Source organism: Molothrus aeneus, chromosome 2 (genome assembly GCF_037042795.1).
Source record: "Molothrus aeneus isolate 106 chromosome 2, BPBGC_Maene_1.0, whole genome shotgun sequence".
NCBI classification, from domain to species: Eukaryota; Metazoa; Chordata; class Aves; order Passeriformes; family Icteridae; genus Molothrus; species Molothrus aeneus.
The window spans coordinates 21,708,280-21,735,745 of record NC_089647.1 but is presented as its reverse complement, the minus strand read 5'-3'; the positions used below and the strand labels follow the sequence as shown (position 1 = coordinate 21,735,745).

General features: G+C 38.4%; 1 protein-coding gene across 3 annotated transcripts in view; it reads left to right on the top strand.

Moving 5' to 3' along the window:
• Positions 1–27,466, top strand: part of NME7 (NME/NM23 family member 7) — an 88,692-nt gene that overhangs the window by 10,204 nt on the left and 51,022 nt on the right. Inside the window, exons 2-8 of one of the 3 annotated variants that reach the window (XM_066572079.1) lie at positions 6,982–7,071; positions 7,333–7,440; positions 10,756–10,922; positions 16,119–16,229; positions 20,219–20,269; positions 22,707–22,914; positions 25,896–26,001. In XM_066572079.1, the coding sequence (XP_066428176.1) occupies positions 7,054–7,071; positions 7,333–7,440; positions 10,756–10,922; positions 16,119–16,229; positions 20,219–20,269; positions 22,707–22,914; positions 25,896–26,001 (769 nt within the window). In that variant the 5' untranslated portion in view covers positions 6,982–7,053. Of the gene's footprint in view, positions 1–6,981; positions 7,072–7,290; positions 7,441–10,755; positions 10,923–16,118; positions 16,230–20,218; positions 20,270–22,706; positions 22,915–25,895; positions 26,002–27,466 lie in introns of those variants that run through there. The other 2 variants (XM_066572080.1, XM_066572078.1) reach the window with 2 other exon arrangements.

Genomic DNA, 27,466 nt, shown 5'->3' with positions numbered 1-27,466 from the left:
AGAGACAGAGCTAATTGAGTGCTCTATCTACACAGTGTTGTGGATTTAAGTTTTGCCTGGAAAATATCCTGTATTACATAAACTGTGAAGGCAGAAGATGGCTTGAATAACATAGCTTAATAAGCATGCACTGATGAGAATTCATTTTTGTACTTAAGGTGCACTAAAATGCTGAAAATCAGAGCACTTTCTGCCATGCAGAATGTTAGACTTCACTGTGAGCTCAACTATAGTTAGACAACAGAGAATCCAGGCGGGTATGGGCCTTTATTAAACACCTGAGCTGAGGAGAGGCTCTGGTCACAACAGTCAAGGATAAGAAACATGAATATAGAGAACCAGGCCTCATTATTTCTCATGCTAGCAGAAGTACTTGACTTTTTAAAGAGATTTTTTAGAAATTTCAATTGTTTTAAGTGTTATTGAATTTTATTTTTCAGCTTTATGTCTGCAGAGGGTTGTCACATTTAAGATGTCCTTCCATCAAAGAGTAGCACTCCTAACACACTGGTAAAGACTGTCTTTTAACCTAATTAAAATTAGATTTTTTTTTTTTGGTCTGGTGGTCTGAATCTGCGACCACTCGGTGCCATGTGGGAAGTTTGTCATCGTGCAGGGCCTGCACCTAAAAGCACTCAGCTGAAAATAAAGCAGGACTTGCCAGATGTTGAAATGGGAGAGCAGGAAGGCTATCAAGTCAACCATTTAAAGCAATTAGAGTATTTCTGGGGCTCTGTACAAAGCAGATGCTGCTGTGATGGTGCTTCTGTCATTGGCCTGCAGGGGGAGTATAACACTGTCAGTGGCTGCTTCTGGCTGAAATTCTTGGCTCTTGCTCCTCAGAGCAGGAGTTTGTCAGTCACTGCTTTTCATTTGTGCTGAAGCCCTCTTCAGGCCTAGGAAGTAGCATTAAATATGAAGTGGGGATTAGTCTGAGAGAGCAGTAGTTGGAGATTTATGGGCTTTGAGGGACAGTTTCAAATAATTCATAACAGGACTTAGATACCTGGTAGAGGTTGATCACACATTTATAGCAATATCTTCTGGACTTTGGAAGTTGATTATATGTTTATAACAACAGTTTCTGGGCCTAATTCTGAAAATAATGTTCTTGGTGAAAGCAGTTGGTCTGGTCCCACACTTCACCCCTGTGAAGGCCAACATCTGTCTAAGGAATGCACCAGCACAAATGGTGATAGTTAGTGGGTTTTTTGTAGAAACTATAAAGAGGAAAGATCAAGATACCTCTTCACTGGCCATTTCAGCTTTTCTTTTGGTTGCCAAGCTCTAATACTTTTGTGATTTTTTAAAAATCTAGTTTCTTCCTAAAAACATAAGGTATGTACATATTCATGCATAAGCAGACTACTGGATGTTGGAATCAATGAGCTTCATGATATCTTCACATGAAATATTTTATAATAACTAGTATTCTTATGCTTTGAAACCATCTTATTTTTTATAAAAATACTCTTGCTCTTCCAAAGTATTTTTGAGAGTTCACCAACCTGGTTTGAAGGGGGAACAGGTTGTGAAGTAATGTTTCCTTAAAATTGTTCATTTTAAGAATTTTAGGCAGCTTCAGAGCAGCCTTTCCAGAAAGCTTTTTTGGTGTTTCTCACTGATTCAGACCTCCAGACCAAAAAAAAAATCTAACTTTAATTAGGTTAAAAGGTAGTCTTAACCAATGTGTTAGGAGTGTTACCCTATTTCTATTTGGTGTGAGAATAGTTCCTGTCTGCTGGTCCATCCTGTTCCCAGTGATTTTCATAGAAACAGCTTGGTCTGTGCTTTACCAGAGGTTTTTCCTGTGACAGCAGAGTTTTACAAAATATAGAACACAATATCAATATAGAACAATATCAGGATGGATTGGATTCAGCTTTTACTGAGATTTGTGCAGTCTTTTTATTGCTTCATTAGGAGATGATTCAAATACTTTGATTCTTTTTCTCTTTGGTCTGATTTCAGAGTCATTGAGTCACTGAGAAAAATTGAAGGAGCAGCAGACAACAAAGGTGCACACTGAAAATGTAGCAATACTCTGCATGACTCCTAAAGCTGTAATATGTGAGCAATGGGCCCTGAGCCTGTGTCAGATAGTGTCATGCATGCTGAAGTTCCTGACAGCCTGTGTAACCTCATAGAAACCAGATTGCTAATGGCATGTAAAGGTGCACTTTCTAGATACCTCGGGGCTTTCTAATTTTGAGAAATACTTTGGTACTGTTTCATGTGAGGTTCTCTTGAGCTGAAAAAAAAAATCAGCTCCTGATTCCCTGTGTTCTCAATTGTAAGATAAACTCTAGTATGACGTTTCTAGTCAAAATCAGAGGAGGAGGAGAGAAGTAGTCACTCCAGAATAGTACAGTAGTGTGGCTGTCAGGTGAAGCATTTGGAAAACCAAATCCAGGTCTATGTTCTTCATAGGACAAACCAGAGGGGTAAAGTTTCTCCACTTTTCCATGGGAATTCCTTAGTCCTTGAGCTGCTCTTTTACCACTGTTGCTTCTCATGAAAACCTTTGGAAGATCTGCTTTTGTTTTCCTATGGACAGAAGCCTTTTGGAAGTCTAGAAGGTTTACAGGACAAGATATTGTGTCCTGTCCAGCTTGTTAAGAATTTTGCTTCTTGGTTTTGAATGTCCTTGGCAGCTTGGTTCCAAACACACAGTTTCCCCCTGCAGAGTTTTCTGGGAGCACAGTTCTTTCATGGATGCTTGGATTTAGGTTCTAGAACTTAGTCCCATGCTAAGAATGACTGCTTCCTCCATCACTTTCAGAAGTAAGTACAAAATTTAGGATTTTTATTTCAGCTGTACTTCAGTAAATGTTTCTCATGTCCATAGAGCCATCCTATTGCGTATTCACACATGCCAATATAAACAAAAAGCAAAAGGTAGCAAAACCCACATGCATTTAAATATATTTAAATGTTGTCCTGGGCAACTTACATAAGGAAGAGGAAAAAAACCTTTCCATCATCACAGTAGGTGAACTCTTGACATTGCTGATCTCAGTTCTAGAGTTTATCGTGGAAAGGAGATGTAAATCCTGAGCTCAAGATAGCTGTTCTGGAAGTATCAGTATGTAAATGTAAAGTGCATAATCACTGCTGGGCTTTTTAGTGGTAGCAATTATTCCACTAATGCGAGCATTTGTGAAAATATATTTCTCCCCCATTAGTAATTACTTGTTTAATTGCATAGTCATGAGAGCAGAGGCTATGTGTGATTTTAATGAAGGAATGGTACAGAAATGAATGGAAATTAATTCTCTGAAGCAAGAATTTTCTGAGTTATAATGTACTAATAGATTCACTTGATTTGTTATTTCTTGAGCTGTTCAAAGGAATGTGATTTCAGTGGTGGCTAAGATGCCTGTCCTATTTCCTGGGGGAATGAACTGCTCCCTGGTCAAGAGCTGTGAAATATTCCCCTTTCAGGACTCATTCTCGGTCTGAAGCAGTGTGGCGCATTGAACGTGTTACCCCCTGACAGGTCACCACTGTTCTCTAATCACTCTTCTTTGGAGAGTTATTTTCTCTGAGTTTCCTTTGTTAGGAGGATGGACAGAAGCTAACAATGAAACTTAGCTTGCCTCCCACAGTACTTCCTAATCCTTGAGACTCCTTCCCAGTTTGCAGTCAGGACACACTAGTGAAGGGGTATGTGGGAAGGTTGTTTGCCATACCAGTTCTGTTGATTGAGTGGTGTACTGATTGAAAATAAGTGTTCAGAAATTAGAATTTCAGGTTTATGAAGGCTTAAACATTTTTTGCAATTGTCACAGTATGTGATGGAAAGTGGACAGTTTTTTGTGTTTGGTTTTTGCCTTCAAAATCCTACTTCATTAAATAAGTAAATAAAAGTTTCTGTTCTCATTTAAAAACCTAATATGTACTCACTTTTAAGAACTTACATTTTGAAATTGTTTGGCATTTTTGATGACTTGGAGTGGCACTTTGACAGCAATGCCTGGCAAGGGCTTCCCAAAATAAGCTCACAATATCATGACTGTATTCCATATTGTCTTTTATCTGTTTTAAGACTACTTGCACGAATCTGCAATAGTAAGATCAGAGTCCTACTGTATTTTAGCTACTTATTTGGCAGGGTCTTCAATTTACTTTCAGTGTTGAATTTCTTCAGAGGCAGACACTGTAAAGTGTCTGCCTCTGAAACAATTGACATGTTCACAAATACAATGTTTCCAGTTAGAATGTCTCCCATAAGCTTTGGACTTTTTTCTGATACTGTTTTATTGTAATAATTCTATGTCCATACAGCAGAGAAAATTCTAGTTATGGCTTAGGAGAAGCTTTAGAGGCTTTGTTTTGGTCATTTTAGAAAAATACTAGGTCTCCATATTTTCTGGATACATAACAGTTATGGATTCAAGCTGTCCTGCTTACTGATAGCATTTTCTGGGTGTTTGGGGATTAGCTCTGCAGTTTTTCTTGAGTCTAAATAGCATTTATTATCTTGCTTTTGCTTACAATGCCAAAAGAAGATAATACAGAATGGTGATTTCTGCTGTTCAGTGGCCAGCAGGGCTTGCTGAATAAGAAATATGAATAGCTCAGACATTGAATAAAATCTTATAAGATAGATTTCAGATTCTTAATGAAAATCAGATTCTAAAATCCAAGGTTGTGTTAAAAGGAAAAAAAAAGAGGCAATTTGTCACCACACAAGGCACACAATGCAGATTCTCACTGTAAACATGAAGGTGCTGATGATTGATACTGGTGACTAAGTTAAAAAATCTAATGGTGCTTTCTTTGATTGTTCACATAAATACATTACTTCCCTGAGACAAGTAATTTATAAATGTTGGAAGTTTTACTTAAATGAAAATCAGTAGCTTCTGTGGCAACTACTACCTGGAAAATATAGTTGAAAGCAATGCTATAGCATGAAAAAGCAGCATGTAGTAATGCAATTATGTCTTCATGTTATGAAGAGGTATTGATTAAAATGGTGCATCTATTTTATTTCATCCATTCAGTAGTCATTTTTTGGAGGTAGTACTTGAGAAATGCCCCATCTCTGGAAGTGTTCAACGTTGGATGGGGCTTTGAGCAATCTGGTGTAGTGAAAGGTGCCCCTGCTGCGGCAGGGGGGTTGCAACTGGGTGATTTTTAACTCCCTTCCAAGCCAGACTATGTGGAAGAGGTTTTACAGTGACTTCTGTGAGCCAGAGAGAAGTTTCATAAGAGGATACATGTCTACTCCTGAAAGAATTTTCTACCAAGGTCATTGACATAGAAACCAAGAAAGAAAAAAGGATAAATTAAGAGAAACCTGCAACTGCCAAACTGCCGATTCCAATAAGCACTTTGTTTGTCTTTTGTGACAATGAGTAAAGTGTAAACTTATGAGTTTTGTAAGAATGTATAAAAAGTATGCATGCTATAATAAAAACAGGTTTGAAGCCTTCTGAAAATGGAATGTGTTGCTTTGTATTGTCTCCATCTCAACTACAACAAGACCATTCCATGGTTCTATGGAAGTGGGCTGTTTCTCTATTTAGACAAGCTCTTTAGCTGAGAACTGCTTCTCTATAAAATCCATTCTTGACAAGATGATGGTCAGCCAAATCAATTGATCAAATATCTTGTCCAGTAGTATGAGTGTGAGATTGAAGTTGAAATCAGTTTGCCAACCCTAATTACTCCTTATTGCCTATATAGAAAAATCAGGAGTGAGTTTTGCCGTAAGGCAGAGTTTGTTCTGATTTGCATTTCTCCAGAATGATGGCAGTGGCAGTAATGATGCAAACACATCCAGCTCAAGCAAGGGCCAGAAACCAGGCTAAGTCACTAGGGAGTTTTCATGCTGGATGCTGCACGTAAAAGATGAGCTTAACTCTTGTCGAAGGCTGCAGTGTGTGCTGTACAGATAATACAGAAGTTGGAGTAGCTGATGCTAATATGGTTTCCAGTGCTGCACAGCCTTCTACAGAGAGAAGTGGAAACTTTGCATCCTTCACAGGGCACTGTGCTGCCCTCATGGCATAAGTGTTTCTGCAGTACAGGGAGTACCATAAGACTGACAGGAAGATGGTGCATTTGCCATGATGCTAAGAGGTACTAGTATTCATCACATTGTAAAATTCTGAATTTGTTCTTCATTATCTCATTCTTTCCTGCTACTGCTTGTCTTAGGACTTTGGCCTGCGAAAGTGTTTAGTCCTAAGTCAGTGGTAAGCTGAAGATGCTGGAAAATTATCATTCTTGTCCTGCTGGTGTTTAAGAATAGTCATGGAAGCTTATGGGAACTCTCTGTCTTTTTGCTTATTAAGTGGTCTTTTTAAAAACTGAAATGCAGCCCTTCTCTAAAATCTGAAGTACTGAAGAGGCCCACATGGCTTTAAAGTTCAACTCCCAGGGGTTCCTCAATATTTAAAGTGTATAAGAAGAGTACAGATATATGTAAAGTGTGGAAATCTGTGATAAGACCGTGCTTGCCCTTACAAGTAGCAGTCAGATTTAGATGAGATGTGGGAGTTAAAAATGTAGAGTTCCATCTAACTGTTCTAGATATCAAATAACTGATACTGCATCAATAACTAACAAACATGTGCCACTAAGAGGAATGAGAATTGCACATCCACATGCTGTGCCTCACCTTTGTTCTTGCTTTGCTGGGGGCTGTTATCCTCTGAGGATGAGGCATGGAGAGAAGCTACTCATGTAGTTACACTTCTGGAATTACTGCAATCCATTTTCCTCATCTGCACTCCTTAGGGGCAGAAAATGAGTTGTAAATGAGGTTGGGCTATTTATGCTTTATGTAAATTTCAGGAAGTTAAGTAGTGAGTCAAACTAATGCTGTCCTTAACTTGAATATTTTTATCTCATCATTAAGAGAAATTTAGATATGACTGTTAAGGAAGAGGAAAGTGTTACCTTGTAGGATGTATAGAAGATGTGTTAAGAGTCTGTAATATAATTGTAGGTGAACACTTTTTTTTTAAGGAAAGAAAGTAAATCAAATACTTTGACTAAGTTGGGAAGTCTGACAACAACTTCAACCGTAGTCCGTGCTCCATGACTGGTGAAATCTGGGTAAGTTATGAGATTATCTGGAAAATTGCCATGATCCAAGTTTCATCCTATTTAAAAGATGGTAGCTAACAAATGAAAAGATGTCACCAGCTGTGATAGACAGGAGATAATATGCAGAGTGTGCAAGTCCATTTACAAGTGATTTTTTTTTTTTACTTTTCTGATAAGAAATGAATGAATGAAGTTTTTTATTTGTGTATTTTTATGTATAGATTATGTATGCTTTCTGTAATAGCCAGTTTTGCCCCTTTTTTTTCCCAGAGTCAAGATGAGAGATATGCTTTCATTGCTGAATGGTATGACCCAAATGCTTCACTCTTTCGGCGTTATGAACTTCTGTATTATCCAAAAGACTCATCAATTGAAATGGTAAGGATGTAAGAAAAAAAATCTGTTTTCATAAATTTAATACCCAATTAAATAGTTCATAAAATGGCAAGTGACTGCCTATACCTAATAATTTTCCAGGTAAGAAAATTTAATTTAAAATGTATCTTGCTCGGTTTCTAAAATGAAAAGAAAAGCAAGTAAAGCATATGGAATAGCTATCACATTTATGATTTTTTTTTCTTTCTTAAAGCTTGCTTTGGTGTGGAGAGATTATTTTCACAAATCTGTTTTCATTCAATCTCTACTTGGGTTTCAGAATTGAAACTCAGCAACTCTGGCCTAGTGCTTGAAAAAAGTAAGCTGACGCTAATTCCAAACAGGAGACTAAGCTTCAGCAGGAATTCCACAAGTCTCTGAACAGTAAAGTGTAAGAGATTCTTACCAAAGTAGAGGAAATGGTAAATTTGGTTTAATGAGAGGTAGGACATTTCAGACAGTGAGATCCAGATTTTTTCATTAGTGGTGCTTGCACAGACCTTTCTGACTTGTCATTCATACAACTAATCCCATTGCTTATTGACAGCAGTGAAAACCAGCATTTTGCAGTAGCAGGCATGTATATAAAAATATAATATGTATTGTAAAGGTAATCCTCATGCCAACCAATGCTTTGCACTTCCTTTTAGGAATGATTTAAGTGGCATGGATTAGTCCGTTCCAATTCTTAGTGAAGAGTCTAAGAATAGCCTAGATTTGGATATTCACACTTAGTAATTTCATTATCAAATTTTAACTTTCCTGCTATAAAAGTCAACTGCGGAATAAGAAATCTAGAGGTATTGACTTTTTCTTACCCAAACTGCTCCCCACTGAAGCAATAATACCCAGTTGTATGAGAAGATGCACTTTGCACTGATTACTAAGTTAGTTCGTTGTATGATGTCTGTATGTGCAGTTTTCAAAATGTGAGGTTTCTAATTTTTATTTCCCAGAGACAGTTTAGCTGATCAGTCAGGAACTGTAATAATCTTCCTACACAACCATGTGTAGGCTGGCAAAATTATTGTTCATTTCACCTACACGTCTCAAAACCAAGAGCTTCCAAGGTGTTCTTGGGCTTCTTAATGCAGTACCTATGTTTTGGCAGACTTTTGCGTTTTGTTAGTGTGCTCTTAGGTTAAAGTAGTGTGTACTACTTTACGCAGTCATAGACTGCATGTCGGCAGCACAGGAATTAGAAGAACAAAAATGTATGTGAACACCCTTAGAGAAAGAATATCTCAAAATCACTTTTGGGGATGAGTTTGTGGACAGATATTACTTTTAGAATTATTTTCTGGATTGTTTATTTTTTATTTCTGCAGAACTTGTTGATTTTTTTTTTCATTTTTACTGCCTTATTCTTCTGCATCTTCTAGTTCTTTCCTGTGGAGATGACAGCCTGCTCTTACCTCTAACATATCTGAGAGAAAGGAGGTGATGGTAATTAGCCAGCTTTCCCCCACTTATGAGGAGGATGTTTCATCCTTTTCCTCTCCATCCCTGACAACAGCTCTCTCTTGTCACACACCTCATCTGCAGGTGGAGCAGAGCTCTTGAAGGCTTGTGTTATATGAAGTCCTGAGCTTAACTTTTCTTTCTGTCCTTCATGTCTTGTTTGTGAAGTAGAATGCCCTTGTGAATAATGAGAGAAGTTTCCAGCTTGCTTTGCAGCCGTAAGAAGACAGCATAGATTTTTGTCAAAGGACAGCAAGCAGTTCTCTCAGTCAAACTAGATCTCTTGACAGAGAGGCCCCATTCTCCAAGTCTTCCATAGATAACAACTCTTGTGGGGAATTCTTAAAGCCTTAATAACGTTTCTTCCTGCAAAAGATTTCTTAAAAAGAGAGAAGAAATTTTTAAAAAGGACAGATTCTTATCAGAGAACTATTTTGTTTTGGGTAATTTACTTCTACATGTACATGGGCAGGAGTGGAATAATTTAGTTTATAAAAAACTCTTTTAAACATATTCAAAAGTCCACTCTAAAGAGGAATCCTTTAACACAGGTAGATCCCCTTTGCTTTTTGAGAAGAGAAAAGCACCTCAGGGTGTCTTTCTAGCAACCATTAGTGAAACAACCAAGGAAGTACTCAGATTTTTGGTCAAGATATTGAAGAATTTGCTTATGGTTGAGACAGGCTAATAGTCTTCTTGGCAAAGTCCAGGTGAAACAAGTAGCCAAATTCAAGTTGGTTTCTTTGATTTTTTTTTTTACCATGTTGTCATTTCATTCCCTACTGCACTTGAATAGTGAACACTTAGTAGGGGCATGTATGAGGGGCTAAGGACATATCAGGAGGAAAGGATTCTTCCTTACAATCATGCCTCAGCAGGAGGCAGTATCAAAATAATTTGCAATTCTTTAATCTGCAAAGTTTTGGCTATCCTGAAAACAATTCTTCTAGCCTTCTAACAGGACTGTATTCACACTTTTCAGAACATGGAATTTTGCTTTTAAATTTTTTTCCATCCCAGATTTGTCGGAATGATGATGTTTCTTTTAATGCTATTCTAGTGGATACACCATTGCAGTGGAGGACAGCAGCTGTAGGTTGAGACAGAAGGGGAGGTTTGGCCTGAGGAGGACAAAGCTCTTCCTTTCATAGGCTTCCACTTCCCCAGGAATTGGAAGGGATCTGTAATATCTACTTGGGAGTGAAGAAACTGTTCAGCAGGTTGACTTCTGTGCTTTGCCAGCCCACCCAGAAAAGTATACATTAATGTCTGGCTTCTTGCTTGGAGTGATAATAGATAAAGCTGAATTGTCCTGACAGGCTTTTGAGCTTGCAGCTCCAGGCAGTGAGAACATCTCAGCCAAGTGTTGCAATCATCTCTCCATCCCTAATGCCGAGTCTTACGCAGTCAAATAGAGCATAATATCACTGGAATGATGCCCTGAAGAGGAGGCCTGCCAGTGTGTATCCTGCTCGTTCTGGTGTGAACCACTGGGCTGTGAAACAGTACGGATGTGCTGGGGGAACTCTCAGTGAGGCTGGGCAGAGGCATTCACCAGGCACCTGAACCTTTTATCACAGCTTGAATTAGAACAAGCAAATTACAAACCAAAAAAATTTCAAAGATAGCTCTTTGCCTGAGACTATTTAAATGCAATAAATTTGTAATTGTGGTTTAGTCTTCTAAGCTTTCTTGCTACATGTGTAAGTTCAAAGGGCTTGGAATTAAATTGATTAAGTGATCAGATTCAATCCCATAGTACTAAGGAAATTTCTGACAGTAGAGTAAAGATTAAGTTGAGTTTGCCCACAACTAAATCTCTTGTTTAGGTAGATTTTAATCTTGTTTTTGCTGCAGTATGATGTGAAGAACCGTCGCATGTTCCTGAGGCGCACCAAGTACGAGAGCTTGCACCTTGAGGATCTCTATGTGGGCAGCAAAGTCACTGTGTTCTCCCGGCACCTCACCATAGTGGACTATGGGAATCTGTACACATCTCGCAAGCTTGGGAGTCGCAAAGAGAGGTGAGAAGGGAGATTTTGGAATCTTGTGGTTGGGATTTCAAACTAGATGTTTGCTAGAAATGGGGTTTCTGTACTAATGTGGGCAGAAGAGGAGATGGCTGCACGTTTGTATGCAGTTTGAAAGGATCTGATTTTCTGATGGCTGCATAGAAGCAAAGTGGTACCTTGCAAGGCCAGCTTCTCTATGGTGTCAGCTGCTGGCTCCTCTAGGTATCTTGGGAGAGAAGAGGAGGAGGAGGTAAATAAGTCCTGTTCAGCTTTGTTACTCAGCCGGGGCAGGCACCAGTAGGGTTCTTGTGATTTGTGGATTCTCCTGGGGCAGAATTGATGTGGTAACTGATGTGTGCTGGGCTTGAAAGGCCATGAAGGTTGCAGCTATCTCTCTGGGATCTGTGCAACCTCATGAAAGTTGCAGCTGACTTTCTGGGATCTGTGCAGAAGCCTAGTGCCTCACCAGTCTGATCTACTCTCTCTTAGTAGTGATAAATGAAAGTACTAGAGGACTGCTCCCATTCTCTGTTGTTTTTCCTCACTGTGGAGATTTTTTCTGAGAATTTTTTTCAGCTTCTCTTAAGCTCTGTATGCATGAGGACAGAAAGTACAGTGTGAGAATGTCAGTAAAAATTACAGGTTTGTTTGTTAAGATGAAGTTTGTTTTTGTTTGTTGAGATGAAGTTTGTTTATCATGGATGAAGATAAGAGTCATAATGTATTTTTCATTTAAAGACTTGCTTTGGAAAAGAATTTAAGAAGCCATCTGAGCGCACATATGAGGACTAAGAATACGAGAACACTAAGGTTAATTTTAAGAAATTTAGATCTGGTTTAATGGCAGTGCAGGTAATCTCTGAATTCGCAAATTAATACACTTTTATAATTTCCTCCAGCCTTTTTGAAAAGAACACAGAACATTTTCTTAGATATGGTATTCAGTGAGCCTTAATCACTTGCTCTCTTGCTCCCTCCTAGTAAATGGACTTGTTTTAAACTCTTTTTGGAGAGTTGTACATAACCAGACAGAGGAAGAACTGCATGTTATAACACACATCTTTGTCTTAACTGCACAAAAAAAAATCGCTGTGAAAATACATGCCATAATATTTTTTCAGGAGTTCTGGAACTTCTCTAAGCTGGGGTTGGGCATGGTGAAAGAGCAGCAAAGGAGGTAGAGAACACAAGGGGATGGATTCTGTACATGTGGCGCTACTCTTTCTGTTCCTCAGTGCAGCTTTGGGTAGATTGTAAAGATTCGGTAGATCTTTATATCAGTGTAAAGTTGTGTATTTCCTGCTCTGCCTAAACTAACATAATGCCTGGTGCTCTTGCAGTGCTCCTGCAGTTACACCAGGAAAAGGCAGCTAATGATAAAATGGCATTTTCTTTAGTAGGAGATGTTGCAGTCTACATGGCAACATTTTAATTGTGTTGATCTTAGGAGGAGGCAAATCTTTGTACTGGTCTACAAAAGGAGGAAAAGGCATTTATGACATGTCAGCTGTTTGGAAAACATTTTAAGAATGTTGGCTGAAAGATAACATAGATATTCAAGTGGTGTTACATATTCAGAATAGCCCAAAGGAACATAGTGAAAAGTACCTTACTCAGGCAAAGGATCCTCAAAATTCAGTTTCTTCACAGAAGCTTTCACTGAGGAAACAGGGTCATATTAAAAGAGTTTCCTGGGGCACAACAGTTGCCTGTGAGTTATTTGTCTTTTTGGCCTGTTCCCAGCAGGTTTTAGAGCAGTTATTAGATGTAACAAGATTTATGCTGTGCATGATAATTCCCAAAATAATCTGCAATTGGACAATTGGAATTATATTAATAATTTGAATGTTGCTGTATGAAGCAGAATATTTCTCTCTCTTTTTTTTTCTTTTTTCTTTTTTTTTTTTTTTTTTTTTTTTTTTTTTTTTTTTTTTTCCCTTCTGTTTTGCTGTACAAGACTACTGGCAGATCAGTTTGACTTTGGAAATACACTCTTTGGTCACTCAATGTGTCCTTAGACAGGCTCAGCAGAGGCTTTTGAGGGAGACTGTGGAGTGAATATTAAAAAATCTTGACTGTTTTGAGTTAGGGACCTTTACTTTTGTCAGCAAAACAAATGAATGGGACGCTAGGTACATCAGATACAAAACAGATGTGTAGAGGAAGGCTAGATTTACACAGGCACTTTTTAGAATTAAGCTAGAATTATTAAGAGAGTTTTATTTCAGTTTCTATCTCTACTTTTCTGAAGTCTTGGGTCAGTTTTTCAATATTGTTGTATTTAAGTGTTCTGCATTTCTGTTACCCTCCCAGTGTATCATAAGAAAACCATCACAAAGAGTGACTAAAATGGTTAGGTCAGCATGTGCTTACTTACAGTGTGCCTCATAAGGAATCACTGGTATGGGACAGGGCTTTCTCTTTCTGTAGCCTTGTGATCCTGGGTGGTTGTAACCTGAGGTAAACATTTGTCTGACCAGTGTGTCCTGCCTAAGTAGGCATTACTTAGAGTCAGTATCACTGGTATTGAAAATGATGTTAGAAAACTTGTGTGTCATCCAGAAATACTTGTGTTCTGTTTTGAATGGGATATGTTATTCTTATGCTTCTAGTCATTGACATAATCAGCATTTCTTCCCCTTCAAGGCATAAGCTACTGTAAGTGCAGCAGTGCTATTATTAGAAGTAAGTAGGTCTCAAAAGCATAGTCACAGCATGCTTTGTGCATTGTTCCTTTGATCAGTTCTCATTTTCTGTTGTTTCAGTACTCATTGTGGTACTGTCACACAGTCCCTCTGAAAATGTAAGCAATGTGAGCTTAATTTTCCTTCTTTCTCCTTGGCTCCTTGACACTAAGCAGTTTTCAAATCTGCAGACTGCATACTGCAGACTGCATCATGCAAACCCCATGACATGTATTCCTAATTAAAACTAAAAATAGAGCACATGAACCAAAATCCAATCTCAGAAACAGTCCTCAGCATCCCGAAGTCTGCTTTTTGTATCCTGCTTGCTTCTGAAAAGCTCACACTGAAATGCTAAAATTTAAATATCAGTGTCAGACAAAAGACATTACAAGGGTTGCTCATTGCAGTTTGCATTAACTCTTCTAGGTAAATTGCTTCATAATGCAATATTTCTTTGCAAATTTGTAGGAATTACACTATTACTAAAAAAACCTTGACATTAGAAAAGTAAGGGACAATTTATTTCTAGCATTACCAGTCTGTCTCAGACAACCTGTGTAATAACATAAATTCAAAAAAGTGTTCCTTGAGGAAATGCAAATGGTGCTGGAGATCCCATTCCAGAGGTTTGATCCTTATTGTTTGTGGGAAATGAGAGTGTAGAGATCCTCTTGTGCCAGCATGCAGGTCATGCATTGTGTGATTCTCACTGATCAAACATGCAGCTGCTCCTCCTCATGGGCCTCGATTCATGTGGTACACCATGTGATATGATAAATAATATCACAAAATGAGGTGGGGCTGTGAAATCCTTGGGGAAGAGGGGAACAGGCTCTAAGGCTGCATGGAGTATGCTGGCAAACTGTGTTCAGTGTTGGTGAGAGGTCAGCCTTTCCTGAGAGGTCTGCCTTTCCTTCTCTGAAAATGGGGTTAAACCAACTGTAGCCTGCACAGCTGTGGACTGAAGCGCAGTGTTAGTTGACTGCTTCCATGCAGTTTCTGGCTGCACCCTTAGTCCATCAGTCTTTTTGTATCATACTTCCCCATGGGTCTGAGTCTGAGGTACTCTGTGTATGGGAGCTTTGTGGTGCTTGAGGAAATCTGTTTCTGAGCTCTGAAGGTCATTTACGCCTCTCCCTTAGTTGCAGATAAAATGTTGCTTATGTTCAAATTTTTCTGGTGACATTTCCTGGTCCTAACACCTCCCTTGCTCTACATTTGCTGTGAAATAGTCTGTCTCTTGCCAAAGTGTCTGTCAATCTGGGGTCACTTAAGATTCAGAGCAAATGTACTGGAAGTTCATCCATCTCCTATAATCTCAGCATATTTGCCCCGGCTGGAATATATTGCTGCTAACCTAAGGGCTACTTTCCATGCTATGCTGGTATATAAAATAGGAAATTTGCAATTATTTGTGTTTCATTCAAGGAAGTACTGCAATAAAAAATTCCATCTTGGAGAGCCTTCTTTATTGGAAACAGTGTAAAAGATGGAAACTGCTCTTTAGGATTGTCAGAGACGTGGCGTTTCTGAGATGCAGGGTTGAATAAATCTGTTGGTTTGTAGGCCGAGCACATTTGAAGCTGACTCACCACAAGATGAATGCAAATAGAAAATGCAATTTTATAGACCTTCTTTTTGTGCTTGTTATTTTTGATTAATAATACGTTTAGTGCTGATGGTGTTCTTGGTGCTGTGCAATGCTCACTAAAACAGTCCTGGACCTGGGGATGTACAGTGTAAAAGGATAATTACCTAGAAGACAGGATGTACTTGGAAACAAAGATGTGGGGGAGAGTGTAGAGATTTTTGGATTGATGTCCCTTAGAATACAGAATATAGCTGTCAGTCAGTATAAGAGATTAAATACCTCCTCTTCCATCCTTTTATTGTGTCTATTAACAATGTCAGCTATTTGGCATGCACATTCTATACCATGAAGTTTTTGTACTGTACCAAGCACAAGAGGATCTTCTTCTTCTCACAGAGGTCTTCAAAAATTCAAACTTTGAGTTTTATGGAAGAGGCACATGTTTGAGTAACATTTTTTAACAGGAATTTTAACAGCTTCAATTTTTTGTGTATGATTAACATTAGGGAAAAAGGGAGTTGACCAAGCAGAGGGAGAGATTAACAATTCAATTGTGTTCTGACCAAGACTGAGGAGCTGTTGAGATACCAGTTGTCTAAGGAAGAAGTGGTCAAATCGTGTGCTCTGAGAGCAAAGGGAGAAGTTGATAAATAATAACTGCTGGTGGAACATTGTGAGCTGACTTGGGTTAGAAAGCCAAGAAAATTAAAGTGTGCAAACCTTGTTCTTATCAGAATAATGTGTTGCACAGGCATTCAAGAACAGCATGGAAATTGATGAGACACTGGGACAGTGAATATGTGACGGTGACAAAATTTCTCTTTGATGTGCTGTTTTTTTTGTCTGAATATAAACCAAACATGCACACCAAATGCTCTAAGGGAAGTTGTGTTGGCTGTATCTCTCTAATATATTATTTTTCCTTCCCAGAACACTGGCTTTGATTAAACCTGATGGAATGCGTAAGATGGGACAATTATTTGATATCATTATTAATGCTGGATTGACAATAACTAAGGCCAAAATGATGCTGGTTTCAAGGTAAGGAATTCTTAAGGTTAGCTCTATTGTATCTAAATATTTTTGAAATTAAGAATATTCTCTAAAGCTATTCTGTGTTGTCCCATCTGTCAGATCCATTCCAGTGGCTAAAAGAGGTAACTCATGAAGCTCATCAGTTTCATAGTTCTGCAAGTTTCTGAAAGTATTTAGAGATTTAAGCTAAATATCAAAAAGTGCTGTGCAAATGAGTATGGGTGATGAAATACGTCATGTCTGTATGAACCCAAGGTGGCTACCATAGCTTTAGCAATCCAGCAGTGTTTACTACTGACATGTCTGTATGTCCTCACCTCCAGGCTTTCTCATACAGGTGGTATTGCTCATTATAATACTGTTGTCTTTAAAGTATTTGGTTTCCTTGCTCTCAGTAAATCTGTTGTCTTAATTTTTGCTCTCAGATTTTTTGCTGGAAGTCCTAGGCGAAGCAAGTGATCTTCTGATGGTGCAGGGTTGGACAGGTTTTACTCATGCATCTTCCTAATACCTCAACCTTCAGTGTTCTCCACTTCTTAATGAGCCCCAAGATTTAAAAGGAAGGCATGCTTCAGAGGAATAAAGAACATAATTAATTTACCTCAGAAGACTTTCCCAAAGTTGCTGCATTATTTTTCCATTGCTGCTTTACCAAACCTATTCGTATGCAACATGTTTTTTGAAAGAAAAGCTATCTATTTTACATAATACCATTTTCATGTATTCTTAGTATTTATGTGAGAGGTCAGCAACAATTTTTCCTTCACTTCAGAACCTTTTTGGCTTTCTGAAATACTGATAAAATCATTAACAGACTTCCTCCTCTGCATACACCTGCTGCAATATCTGATGGTAGTAGTTCCAGATCCTCCACCCAACAACTCCAATTCATAAGTTCAAACATGTTTCTAATGTTCCTTTGCAATTCATAATGTTCTTTCAAACTAGCTTTTTTTTGTGCTTCCTCTCTCCTGCCACATGAGAGATTTGATCCTGAAGTGTTGTTTTGGGTGATGCTTTGTTCGAGTGTCTCTCTGAGAAGTCAAACTATTGAGCCAAGTCACGGGCATTAGAGTTGACTCACACTAAAGGGAAGAAATGGAGACTTGAACTTTTACTGCCTACTGCAAAATAAAAATTTCTGGTTGTCTTGTATAATTGAAATTAATTTTTAATAAGCACAAGAATGGGCTGCGATACTGAATGTCTTTAAATGTGTCTTGAGTATTTTGTGGTTTCTCTGCATACCAACTACTCAATTTCTTGGGACTGTGCCATTTTAAAATGATAGAACTATGGCTTTTCCAAAGTCTTCTACCCTTATATTTCTGCAGGCTTGCTTGTTCAAATCATCATCATCATCATCATCATCTACTGCTTTCTTTAAAGGGATTATTAACAACAGTTGTCTGTCAGTCACTGTTAAGTAGATTCATGCCTTCTGTAGAAGTTGTAGTGAAGATATGGAAGTGTGGGCAGGCACTTGCTTCTTCAGTCTCTTCCTTTAATACTGTGTCAGTTCAGTCTGTTATACATAGGTGAACACTGTTTTCCATTATTTGAAAACAGAGAACTAATAATGAAATTTAAAAGGAACTAAGTTATACAACACAACTGCACTTTGATATTTATTTCAGTGGGAATTGTTAACTGAATAGTAGAGCTCAATTTGTTTCAGAAACACACTTCTCAAATACTTCTTTGCAGTCAGAAATGATGATACTTAATCTCTTCACATACCCTTCTCATATTTGCTCTCCAAAATTCTTTGGTGAATTAATTTCAGAAGAAGGTTTTCTTGTGAAATTATGAATTGTAGGCAAACCTTTTGCCCAGTGTAGGCTTGAAGCGTGAGATTGCAAGAGTTCCGGTGTCTAGCATAATTTTTACATCATGCTTCTGCCTTTGTTTGAAAAGGAAGGAAAGTAAATATACTGTATGGTTGATAAAAATATTTTGGATTTTGAATGGCTCATACTTATACTGAACTAAAAGCAACAAACCAGGAATTACTCAGGTCATTTTGATAAAAAAGCTGGAGAAAAATGTGACTGTTCAAACATGGATAAATGTTAAGAAAATTAAATTCTTCTTATGTTCTTCTTGATGTTATTTCTTTCCTCTGGCAATATTTGGTTTAAGTCTGGACTGCAAATGGGAGAGAGACATCAAAAGTTCAATTTCAGATTACAGAACTATGCCTTTCTTCATATTTGGAATCTGTTATTTGAAAAATATGCAGGCAATTTCTGTCAGTAAAGAGAGCTGCTGAAAATGAGCAAACTCATGAAGACCAGAAAAATTTAGAAGACTGTGCTGCAGGTAAAAACAACTTTCCAATTTGGAATCTCACCCTACAGCACTGCTTTATTATGAACTCTATACCCAGAGTAGAGGTCAGCAATTTTTCTTTCTTTCACTTGTCAGTCCTCTTGAAGAGCTTGTCCTTCTCTACAAATTCCAGCTTCAAAAAGTGGCACACACCAGAATTTGGAGCAAGCCAATACTGAGCCTGTGTTCTCAACAGGATTTCTGAAGCTGCAAAATAGCAGGTTTAGAGCTGAAAAACTCCATGGATTTTTCTAGCTGTTGCTATGCAGAAAGAGCAGTTCAGTAAGCAAGAGTAAAACGTGAGAAGCAGCTGGAGAAAAAGACAGGGAAGAGAGTAGAAAAGAGTAGGTTGGCTGGTGGCAGGGGCTGGTGGGGTCAAAAGCCACAAAACTGTGTGTCCATTGGTGGATGGATGGTAGCTCTGCACTGTAGTGGTCCCCAAAACCTTGTAGTTGGGTTGCTGAACCCAGTGCTGGTAGCATCGTGGCAATGCAGAGCTTGGGAAGGGCCACCACCCTGTCTGAAAAGGACAACTTTTTACTTCTAGCCCCTGAGGAAAGCCTGAGTAACAGCTGTGCTGCAGACACACTGGGTATGCCTGGTAGCCTTTATTTGCCTGGCAGTGTAAGGAGACCCCTTGTTGGTGATGGAGAGAGATGGGGAGACTGACTCAGTGATCAGAATCCGATTTTATTGTGGGATACAAATACTTATATATTATTTCAGGGAGACCTGTAATGTGTACTACAATGATTAGGTTAAAATCACATACACAAACTTATGCATATAACAACATGTCTTGCTTGCAGAGTTTAATGGGATTTTCTTTTTCTGGTAAACCCGTTTGATTTATTCTTCTTGCAATCTAGGTCTAATTTTCAAAGTTCTGTTTGCTTTTGCCAAGGCATCCTGTTATCAAATCTCTTATGTTAACCAGGCCAAAGTCCATCATCTGTCTTGTGTCCCCCAGCATTCCAATAACCCCTCACTGCTGAAGCCCCATTGCTTTGGAACAAAGGAGTGTGTAGTCACTGCTGTGTTCCCTGAGGAGACTGCAAGGCCAAATTGAGTTTTGAAGCATGAAAGTGTGGGAGAAATCCAGTTTTAATATGGAGGCTATTGTGCTGCCTATTCAACTTGTAAGATTTGAGGACACTGAGTGGAAACCAGGTTATGCAGAATTTTGTTATGCACCAGTTTAATCAAAGACTAGCCCTGATAAAGAAGTGTTCCAGTGGAGCAGATAAATTGCTTATGCTTTAAAACCAAACTTCATTTAGCAGTATTCCCCCTCAAACTGATGAATGATGAAAGCAACATAACAGCAAATGACTTGTAAGAAGGTGACTCTGCTGCATTTATTTCTCAGCTTGAGAATGTGGGGATGATCAATGACCATGAAATGGGCTTTTGTAATTCCTTCTCAGAGCAGGAGCATGAGGAGTAGTCAGCTGTACTGGTAGCCACACAAAATATGAAATTTAAATGTAGTTTCTGTTATTGGACATGAACACCCAACAAGTTGTCCAGCTTAGGAAGACATTGCGTGTAGAAACATGTTTATGGATGGTATTTGAATGAATGATAATTGTGGTTTTCAGGGGGGTTTTATGTATGTATGTGTGTATATATATAGCTATATCTCTGTCTTTTTACTTTTTCAGAAAAGAAGCAGCTGATTTCTATGCTGATTATCGAGCAAAACCTTTTTATCAGTAGGTATATCAATTTCAACTTGACGTGTATTAAGCTTGTTTATTGAACACACAAAATTCATTTACCATTTTTGATGCCATGGGACCATGGGAGAGAGAATCAGAGCTTGTCTTACTTGAGTGGAGCCCTTTGCAAAGCATGCACCTTTTCTTCTTCCTCTAGGGAGAGATCCTTATTTCAGCTATTTATGGTTTTAACTCACTTTTTACAACCCGGTGGTATCAGGGGAATGTCTTTTGTCCCTCAGAAGTGAAAATGCTCCTAGCAGGGCAAAACTTCAAAGCCAAGAGAAGGGCTATCTTCAGGATCAGGGTGGAGCTTGCAGATGAGATTAGGGGGAACACTTAGTTGTAAGAATTGATTTGGTAACAAGTATCCCAAATAATAAGTAACTGAAAGGATAGTTCATAGGGTAGTTTTTAAGGGTAGTTTTTACTGTACTGCTACCCTTGGACAAATGTCAAACTTGTATGATGTTAGACTGCTCCACCTGATGTGAGAAACCTTAGTCTTTCCATAACTGACCAGATGGATGCTTATGACCCAGAGATGGAATCGTTTCTACTTTTCCTGAAAGTGCCAGCAACTTTCTTTTCCTCCCTCTCCACTTTGCATTCCGCCTCTTCTAGGGATTCGAAGGTGCCTTGTGTTTTTCAGCCATATTGGTGCGTGTGTTTGCACTGATGTGGTTGAAAGACCTGGTTTCAGTACTGACACGAAGTGCTTGAGACCTAGCATTGCCAGATGCTCTCCAGTAACAGCAGCTGATTTGTTGTGGGTCCAAACTCAAGCCCTTCAGACAGACATGGCCCCAGGCTATGTCTGACCATGTTGGAGATCAGAGAATGCATGATTTGGAATTGCCTTTTCTTTGCTGAGTAAGCCTGCTTGAATATGTTGATAAATAGTCAAGAATTTTGCCTGAAGTCTTATTTCACAGATGTCTATCTATACTAATGGTAATTGTCTGAGGAACTGTAGCCTTTGTCCTCTGTGATGTGCCTGTCTCCCATCCTACAGTCCTATTGGCTACATCTTCTGTATACATCTTCTGTATACATCTTCTTTCTTTAAATTAGAAATAAATAGCTCTAGAGCATTCCAAATCAAATAGAAACAAGAAACTTCAAGGCAGTGAAGTGTGAAATATATGACTCATTTATATTTGATGTTGTATCTTGTCTTTAAATTCAGATTTCATTTGCAAGTTCACTAGTCAATGCAAGTCTAGTGAATAGTAAGGAAAAATAACAATCCTATAGTTTGGAAAATAATGGCTTTCATATTAAAGAAATTTAAAAAAAATTCAAGGATTAGTCTGCACAGTAAATAGTGTTGTAGAAATTGCTTTTTTCTTGGATGTATGTATGTGTACTGTTTCAATGTCCTAAACAAGCAGACTCTGACCAGCAGAACCTGATATCCAATCGCTTTTTATTGTGTTGTTTCTTTATGTATTTTTTCATAGTTTTAACATTGTTTCTTTTTCAAAAAACTACTGGGATTTCTCTTCTCTTCTTGACCAGTGATCATTAGAAAGAAGGTAGTTGGAGAAGCATGCACATCCACAGTTATAATTGTGTAAAGCTCTTCTTTTAAACAAAATAGTAAAAAACTCAGGGCCAATGTTCTCCTTTGTTGATTCTGTCCAGATTAAACAATGAAAAGACAGGCTTATTGGTATGCATGTTTTGTGAAGATACTCAATTATAGTTATTGGTGTTTTGTTTAGTTTTTAAATTGAATGTTTGGGTTACCAATTTTGGATGGTTGTTTTCTATTGTGAAATGGTCAAGACAGGAGGCAGGCTGCTCCTGACAACAACTTCTCCTTATTTGGATTCATCCCATTAAAATCACTTGAGTTATGCCAAGATGTAATAGCTCACTTTGTGAGTAAGTCCCTTATCCCATGCAAATTTTCAACTCCTTCCCTTCTCTCCCACTTTGGACGCTGGCTGGGCAAAATCCATGGGATACATCTGTGGGGCAGTGGAGAATTCAGTTTGAAAGCAGTGCTGATGTTCTGTCAGTGGGGTACACATCTAGGTCATGTATGAGAGCCTTGAAATGCTGCTGTGCAGAAGAGGAAAGCTTAGGAATCATTCCTGTTAGTCAAGTGGTTACCAGAGTCTCTCCTTCACTCTTACCAGGACATCAGTACTGATCCTTTAAAAATTCTTTTGAAATCTAAGACTCTACAGAGTAGCTTGAGTGAGTTTGGGTTAGCTACATGTTGGTTTTTTTTCTACAACCATAATAAGGGAATGTCTGCACATGACCTAATCTGACCTGTTCCTCAAAGTAGAGTCAACTTGAAAGTTAGATCAGGTTGCTCCAGATCTTGCCAGTTTGAGTTCTGAGCATCTCCACTGGGTCATGTTTTTGTTGGTTTTAATTTGTAGTGTGAATCACCATGTGCTGTTTCCTTTTGTAGTGAGCTTCTCCAGTTAATAATGAGTGGCCCCCTCCTTGCTATGGAGCTCTTAGGAGATGATGCAGTGAGTAAGTGGAGAGCAATAGTGGGGCCAGCAAACCCTACAACGACTGAGAGTGATACACTGGACAGCATCTCAGAGAGCTTTGGACATTGTGGCCTCAGAGATGCAGCTTATGGCCCAGATTCAGTTGCTTCAGCTGCTAAAGTAAGTTTTTGACTTTCTTGACTGAGGTTTATTTTTACTTTTATCTGCTAACAACCAGATTAGGAATTTCTCATTTTGTTTCTACACTTGAGTTCAGAACTAGTTTACATATTCTTCATGTGCTCCTTTTTAGCATGGAAAAATAAACTGTCTGAAAAGAGAAGTCTTGTTTATCACAAAGGTGGATCTTGGGTGCTTTGATCAGGAGAGCATGCCTGGTCATTTTTAATGTCTCCTGTACATCACAAACAGTGATGTATTGCATAGTCTGTGTAATCTACCTATAGTCTACCAATGTTGGTCATAAAAAGAAAGGGACTAAATGATTAAATCTTTCTGTGCCCTCTTGTGTTTCACACATCTGTTCTCCTTCACAGTTCTCACTAGTGCTCTGCCTGCAACCTACTTTGCTGTTATTGTTCAGAATGAAAAGTTAAAAACCAGGCCACTTTGTAGTGCTTTGTGCTTTGAGAGGTAACACAGTGGACATGACTTTGAGGAGTTTGGTTCCATTTTGCTTTGTTGGCCGTGTTTCTTTTCTCAATGCTAAGAAAAAGCCCTGGGACTGGGTAATAGATATTACCATTTCTGTAGAATTAAGGTGACTTCTGTGTGCATTGTTGTGGGATAGATATGCTAATAAATGATAGCAAGAATAATGTTTATCTCATGGTTGATTGATGTGTCGCTGTGGTGTCTCAGCTGTAAACCACTTTAGCTGGGGAAAGATACCAATTGTTGCTTCCTTGATTCTAGTCTTCCCTCTTTAAATTGGAACAGCTGCAGTAGCACAGCTGGAGAGAGATCTCTGGTTAAATAGTTAGATGTCTTCAAATATAAGGGTGAAAGTTTCTCTTTTTTCCTGTGTACTACCATGATAACTGTGCCAGCTTCTGAACTGAGAGTGTAGGAAAGAGTATCTATTAGCATAAATTCTTGGTTAGAAGCATAAGTGTGTGCTTAGGTTTTAGTTTGTTATTCTTGCTGCATTTCATTATTTTTGAAATGATGTCCAAAGGCCCCGGTCATCTGCAGCATTTTTATGACACTGATATTATTTTGCTGAACATCTGCAGGTTTGTGGATCTTTGTGGAGTTAATGATACCTATCTTTAATAAATCAAACAACATTTTGAATTTAGTGCCCCTGTGCCTTTATTAATTTAATAGGCCTAGTATTATATGGCTGTATAGCAGTTGCTATGGAAACTAGTTGGCTGTGCCTGCAGAAGATTTGCTGAAAAGAAGGAAATATAAGATAAAGGGACCTAAATTAACTCTCCTGACAGAAAACTGAAGTCTCAACCACATTTAATGAATGTACCGTAAGATGAACACTTAGAGTGGAAAGCTGCATTGTTCTTTTGATGGCTAAATGACAAGTGAAAGTATGTCTCTGATACATTCTAAGCTGCTGTCTCTCTGCAGGCCAAATTTTGTAATTTCTTTAGATCAGGAATAAAGGGTAAGGAAAATAATTTTATTTTTAAGGTTCAACAAGATTATAGTTTGGCCTTTCATTATCCAAGTCCTTTAGCATTATTGAGTTAATTTCCTTTTATGAATTTTAATGGATAAAACTAAGTGTTAACTATTACACATATTTTACTGCCCTTTTCTGGCTGCTTTTAGAGTAAATAGCAATTAATAGAGTGGGACAAGTTCCTTGAATCATGCATCATTTTATCAGTAGAAGGATGTAAGGAACGAACCCTATTGTCTCAGGTGCACCCACTTAAAATGTGGATTATTTGCCACCAGAAGAACAAAGGCGCTTTTTCTATCTGTTGAAAGATACATTGTCCAGGATCCACTGTCCAAGATTCAAGCCAGACAAGTTTGAATTGTGTAATTCTTCAAGAAGGGATTACAGAAATGGTTGAAGTGCCATGAGTTTAATGTGAGTCTATTCCATTTAAGTTGAGGTAGTAAATTAAGGGAGACAATTCCAGGAAATGGCCTTTAGCATTGCTACTGTTATACAGGAAAAAATCAAATACATTTGATAGTAGTATTTCTTGGATGAAACATTTTCTCTTAAATAGAAATGTACCAATTCTCTTACTGAATTTGACCGATAGGTATGAAATGGAACCTGTGTTTTGCGCGTTTGTTGATTGGCAGATTGTGTGACATATGTAAATAAATGGTATGGAAAAAGCGTGAAGCTGGCAGTGAACAGTGAAAAAAATATCGCTGAGGAAAGAAACCTGAGTGCCAAGTTCACCCCAGTATGGTCTAAGACACAAGGTATCTGATGCCTAAATAGTGATGGTGGGAAGAAAGAAATTGAAGGCAAAAAGGTTTCTTTGATTTTTCTGAGAAATCAAAGCAATTGGGTTCATCAGCTTCAATTCAGTAAGACTGAACTAATTAATATGATTAATATAATTATAAAAAATTATAGGGCCAATAAGGCATGAGAAGTGACTCAGCAATTTTAGACAAGGTTCAATTGTTTAAGATGAAAGGAAGAAAATGTAAACAATTTGGAAGGAGGTCAGTTTTGTATATGGAAAGAAAACATACTGAGAAATGGATAATAGTTGTATTTTTGCTTATGTAGTGGAAAAGATGATTTAAAAAATAGGAAAAATAAAATGTGTGTGTAAGGGAGTGGATTTGGAAAGATACTGAGGAAAGAGAGAGAGTATTAGTAAAGCTGGGAACACCTCTACCAAATTATTGTTGCATCAGCATTTTGAGTGCTCTGAGTATGAACAGATTGCATTGCAGAACTGAAGAAATACTCCAGTCAAGAAATACTCCAGTCCTGTTTTTGTGATTGTAGCAATGATGCCAGAGAGGAAAAGATACATTTGAGGTAATGCTTCAGGAAAGAAGTATTTGTAGGAAAAAAAAATATGCACTAAAGGTTTATCTTTTGTGATTATGGATACTTCAGATGTTGTTACTCATGATAAAAGCTGATGTGTGCAGCTAGATCAATCTAAAATGTGTTTAATTACAATTATTTTCAGGAGCTGGAGTTGTTCTTTCCCTCCAGTGGAGGTCGTGGACCAGTCAGCAGTGCCAAATTCACAAACTGTACTTGTTGCATTATTAAACCTCATGCTGTTAATGAAGGTAAGCAATGCAGATAGCAGAGGAGAAAGCAGTATGTGTCTATTGTATCCATGACCATTCTTGTGCTCTCTTTTTGGGAGAATGAGACTGTGTGAGCAAAGGGTGTAATTCACATGCAAAAGCTTGCAGATACATTGTCTTTCATTTAGTATTTCTGCAGTTCATTTCCATGAAGAGTGAGTGGGTCATGTGCTTTCCATGCAGATACCTGTTCACTTCAGAATAAGAAGGGAGAGGTGAAAAAGATTAAAACCTATGTGAGGTGTGACATATCTTATTGTGACAGCTTCCCATGTCCTTGCTTCTGTCTGCCCAGCACAGTCACCTGCTGGAGGTTAGCATCCTCCCAAGAAAGTGAAAGCAGGACACCTGGCCATGATCCACAGCCCTCTGCTCAGGCAGTAGCACATCAGATCCAAATGACTCACAAAGGGAGATTTGTGGTGTTATGAATCTCTTTCTACTGAATGCAGTTGGGATGGAAAGTAGGAAAGGCTTGTTTATGAAAGTGAGCCAAAGACCTAAGGCATTTGGTGGATTCTGTGATACTTTCTGTGCTGGAGATTGCCCTGGGAGTTTGCCATATGAGTATTGGGAATGTTTAATGTTCTGCTGTTACCATGCAAAAATAACCTCGCTTGTGTGTCCTGTACTTAGATCCAGGAGCATGTGTGGAGCAGTGAGTGCAGTAAAATATTTTGACTCAGGCACTGAAACAGTATTTTTGAATGCAGAATAAATATCGCCATGTGAGAGCATAAAGTTTTTTCTTAGTAAGATGCAGAGCACACTGCAACAGTCTAATCACTTCTTTGTGGTTAGCTTAAATGGAAAGAGCAGAAGTGGCTGGAGCAGTTTCCAGGCCTTTCACACCTCAGGTGGGATGTCTAGAGAGCTTGCTGAAATTAAAAAAGGCTTTCACAAGAAGGAGTTTTGTAGTTGCTACTGATAATGTGCCTGTTATCTCTTCCAGGCCTTGCATGGTATCTGCTGCTGATAAGTCTGCCATGCAGCAAAGACACAGCAATGTTCCTTTTACAGAAATATGGGCAGCAGCTGGGACTATGATTTTACCCAGCTACATGTTTGCAGAGGACAAACTTTTCTGTGGCAGGATTGTTAGAGTCCTTCATTTGACTGTAAAAATAGCAAAGTGGATGGCTTGGATTATTTTTTTTTAGACTTAAGATAAAATTTCTATTACATATAAAGGTTCAGACTCAGGTTTTCTCTTCCTATTTTTAATCTTACTCATCTCTGTAGATTTCAGTGTGATGTCTGTTCCTTTTTTTTTCTGGAACTTCTCTGAATTTTTCTGAGTTGCCAGAAGACAAATCGTGACCCTATTTGCACATCCCTCTGGGTGTATGAGTGCCTGTAGGAGGGTGAGGGTGGTGAGGAGAGGAGGTATGAATGTATGTAAACAAAACATGTGTGTGCACATCCAGCTTTGTAGAGGGAGTGC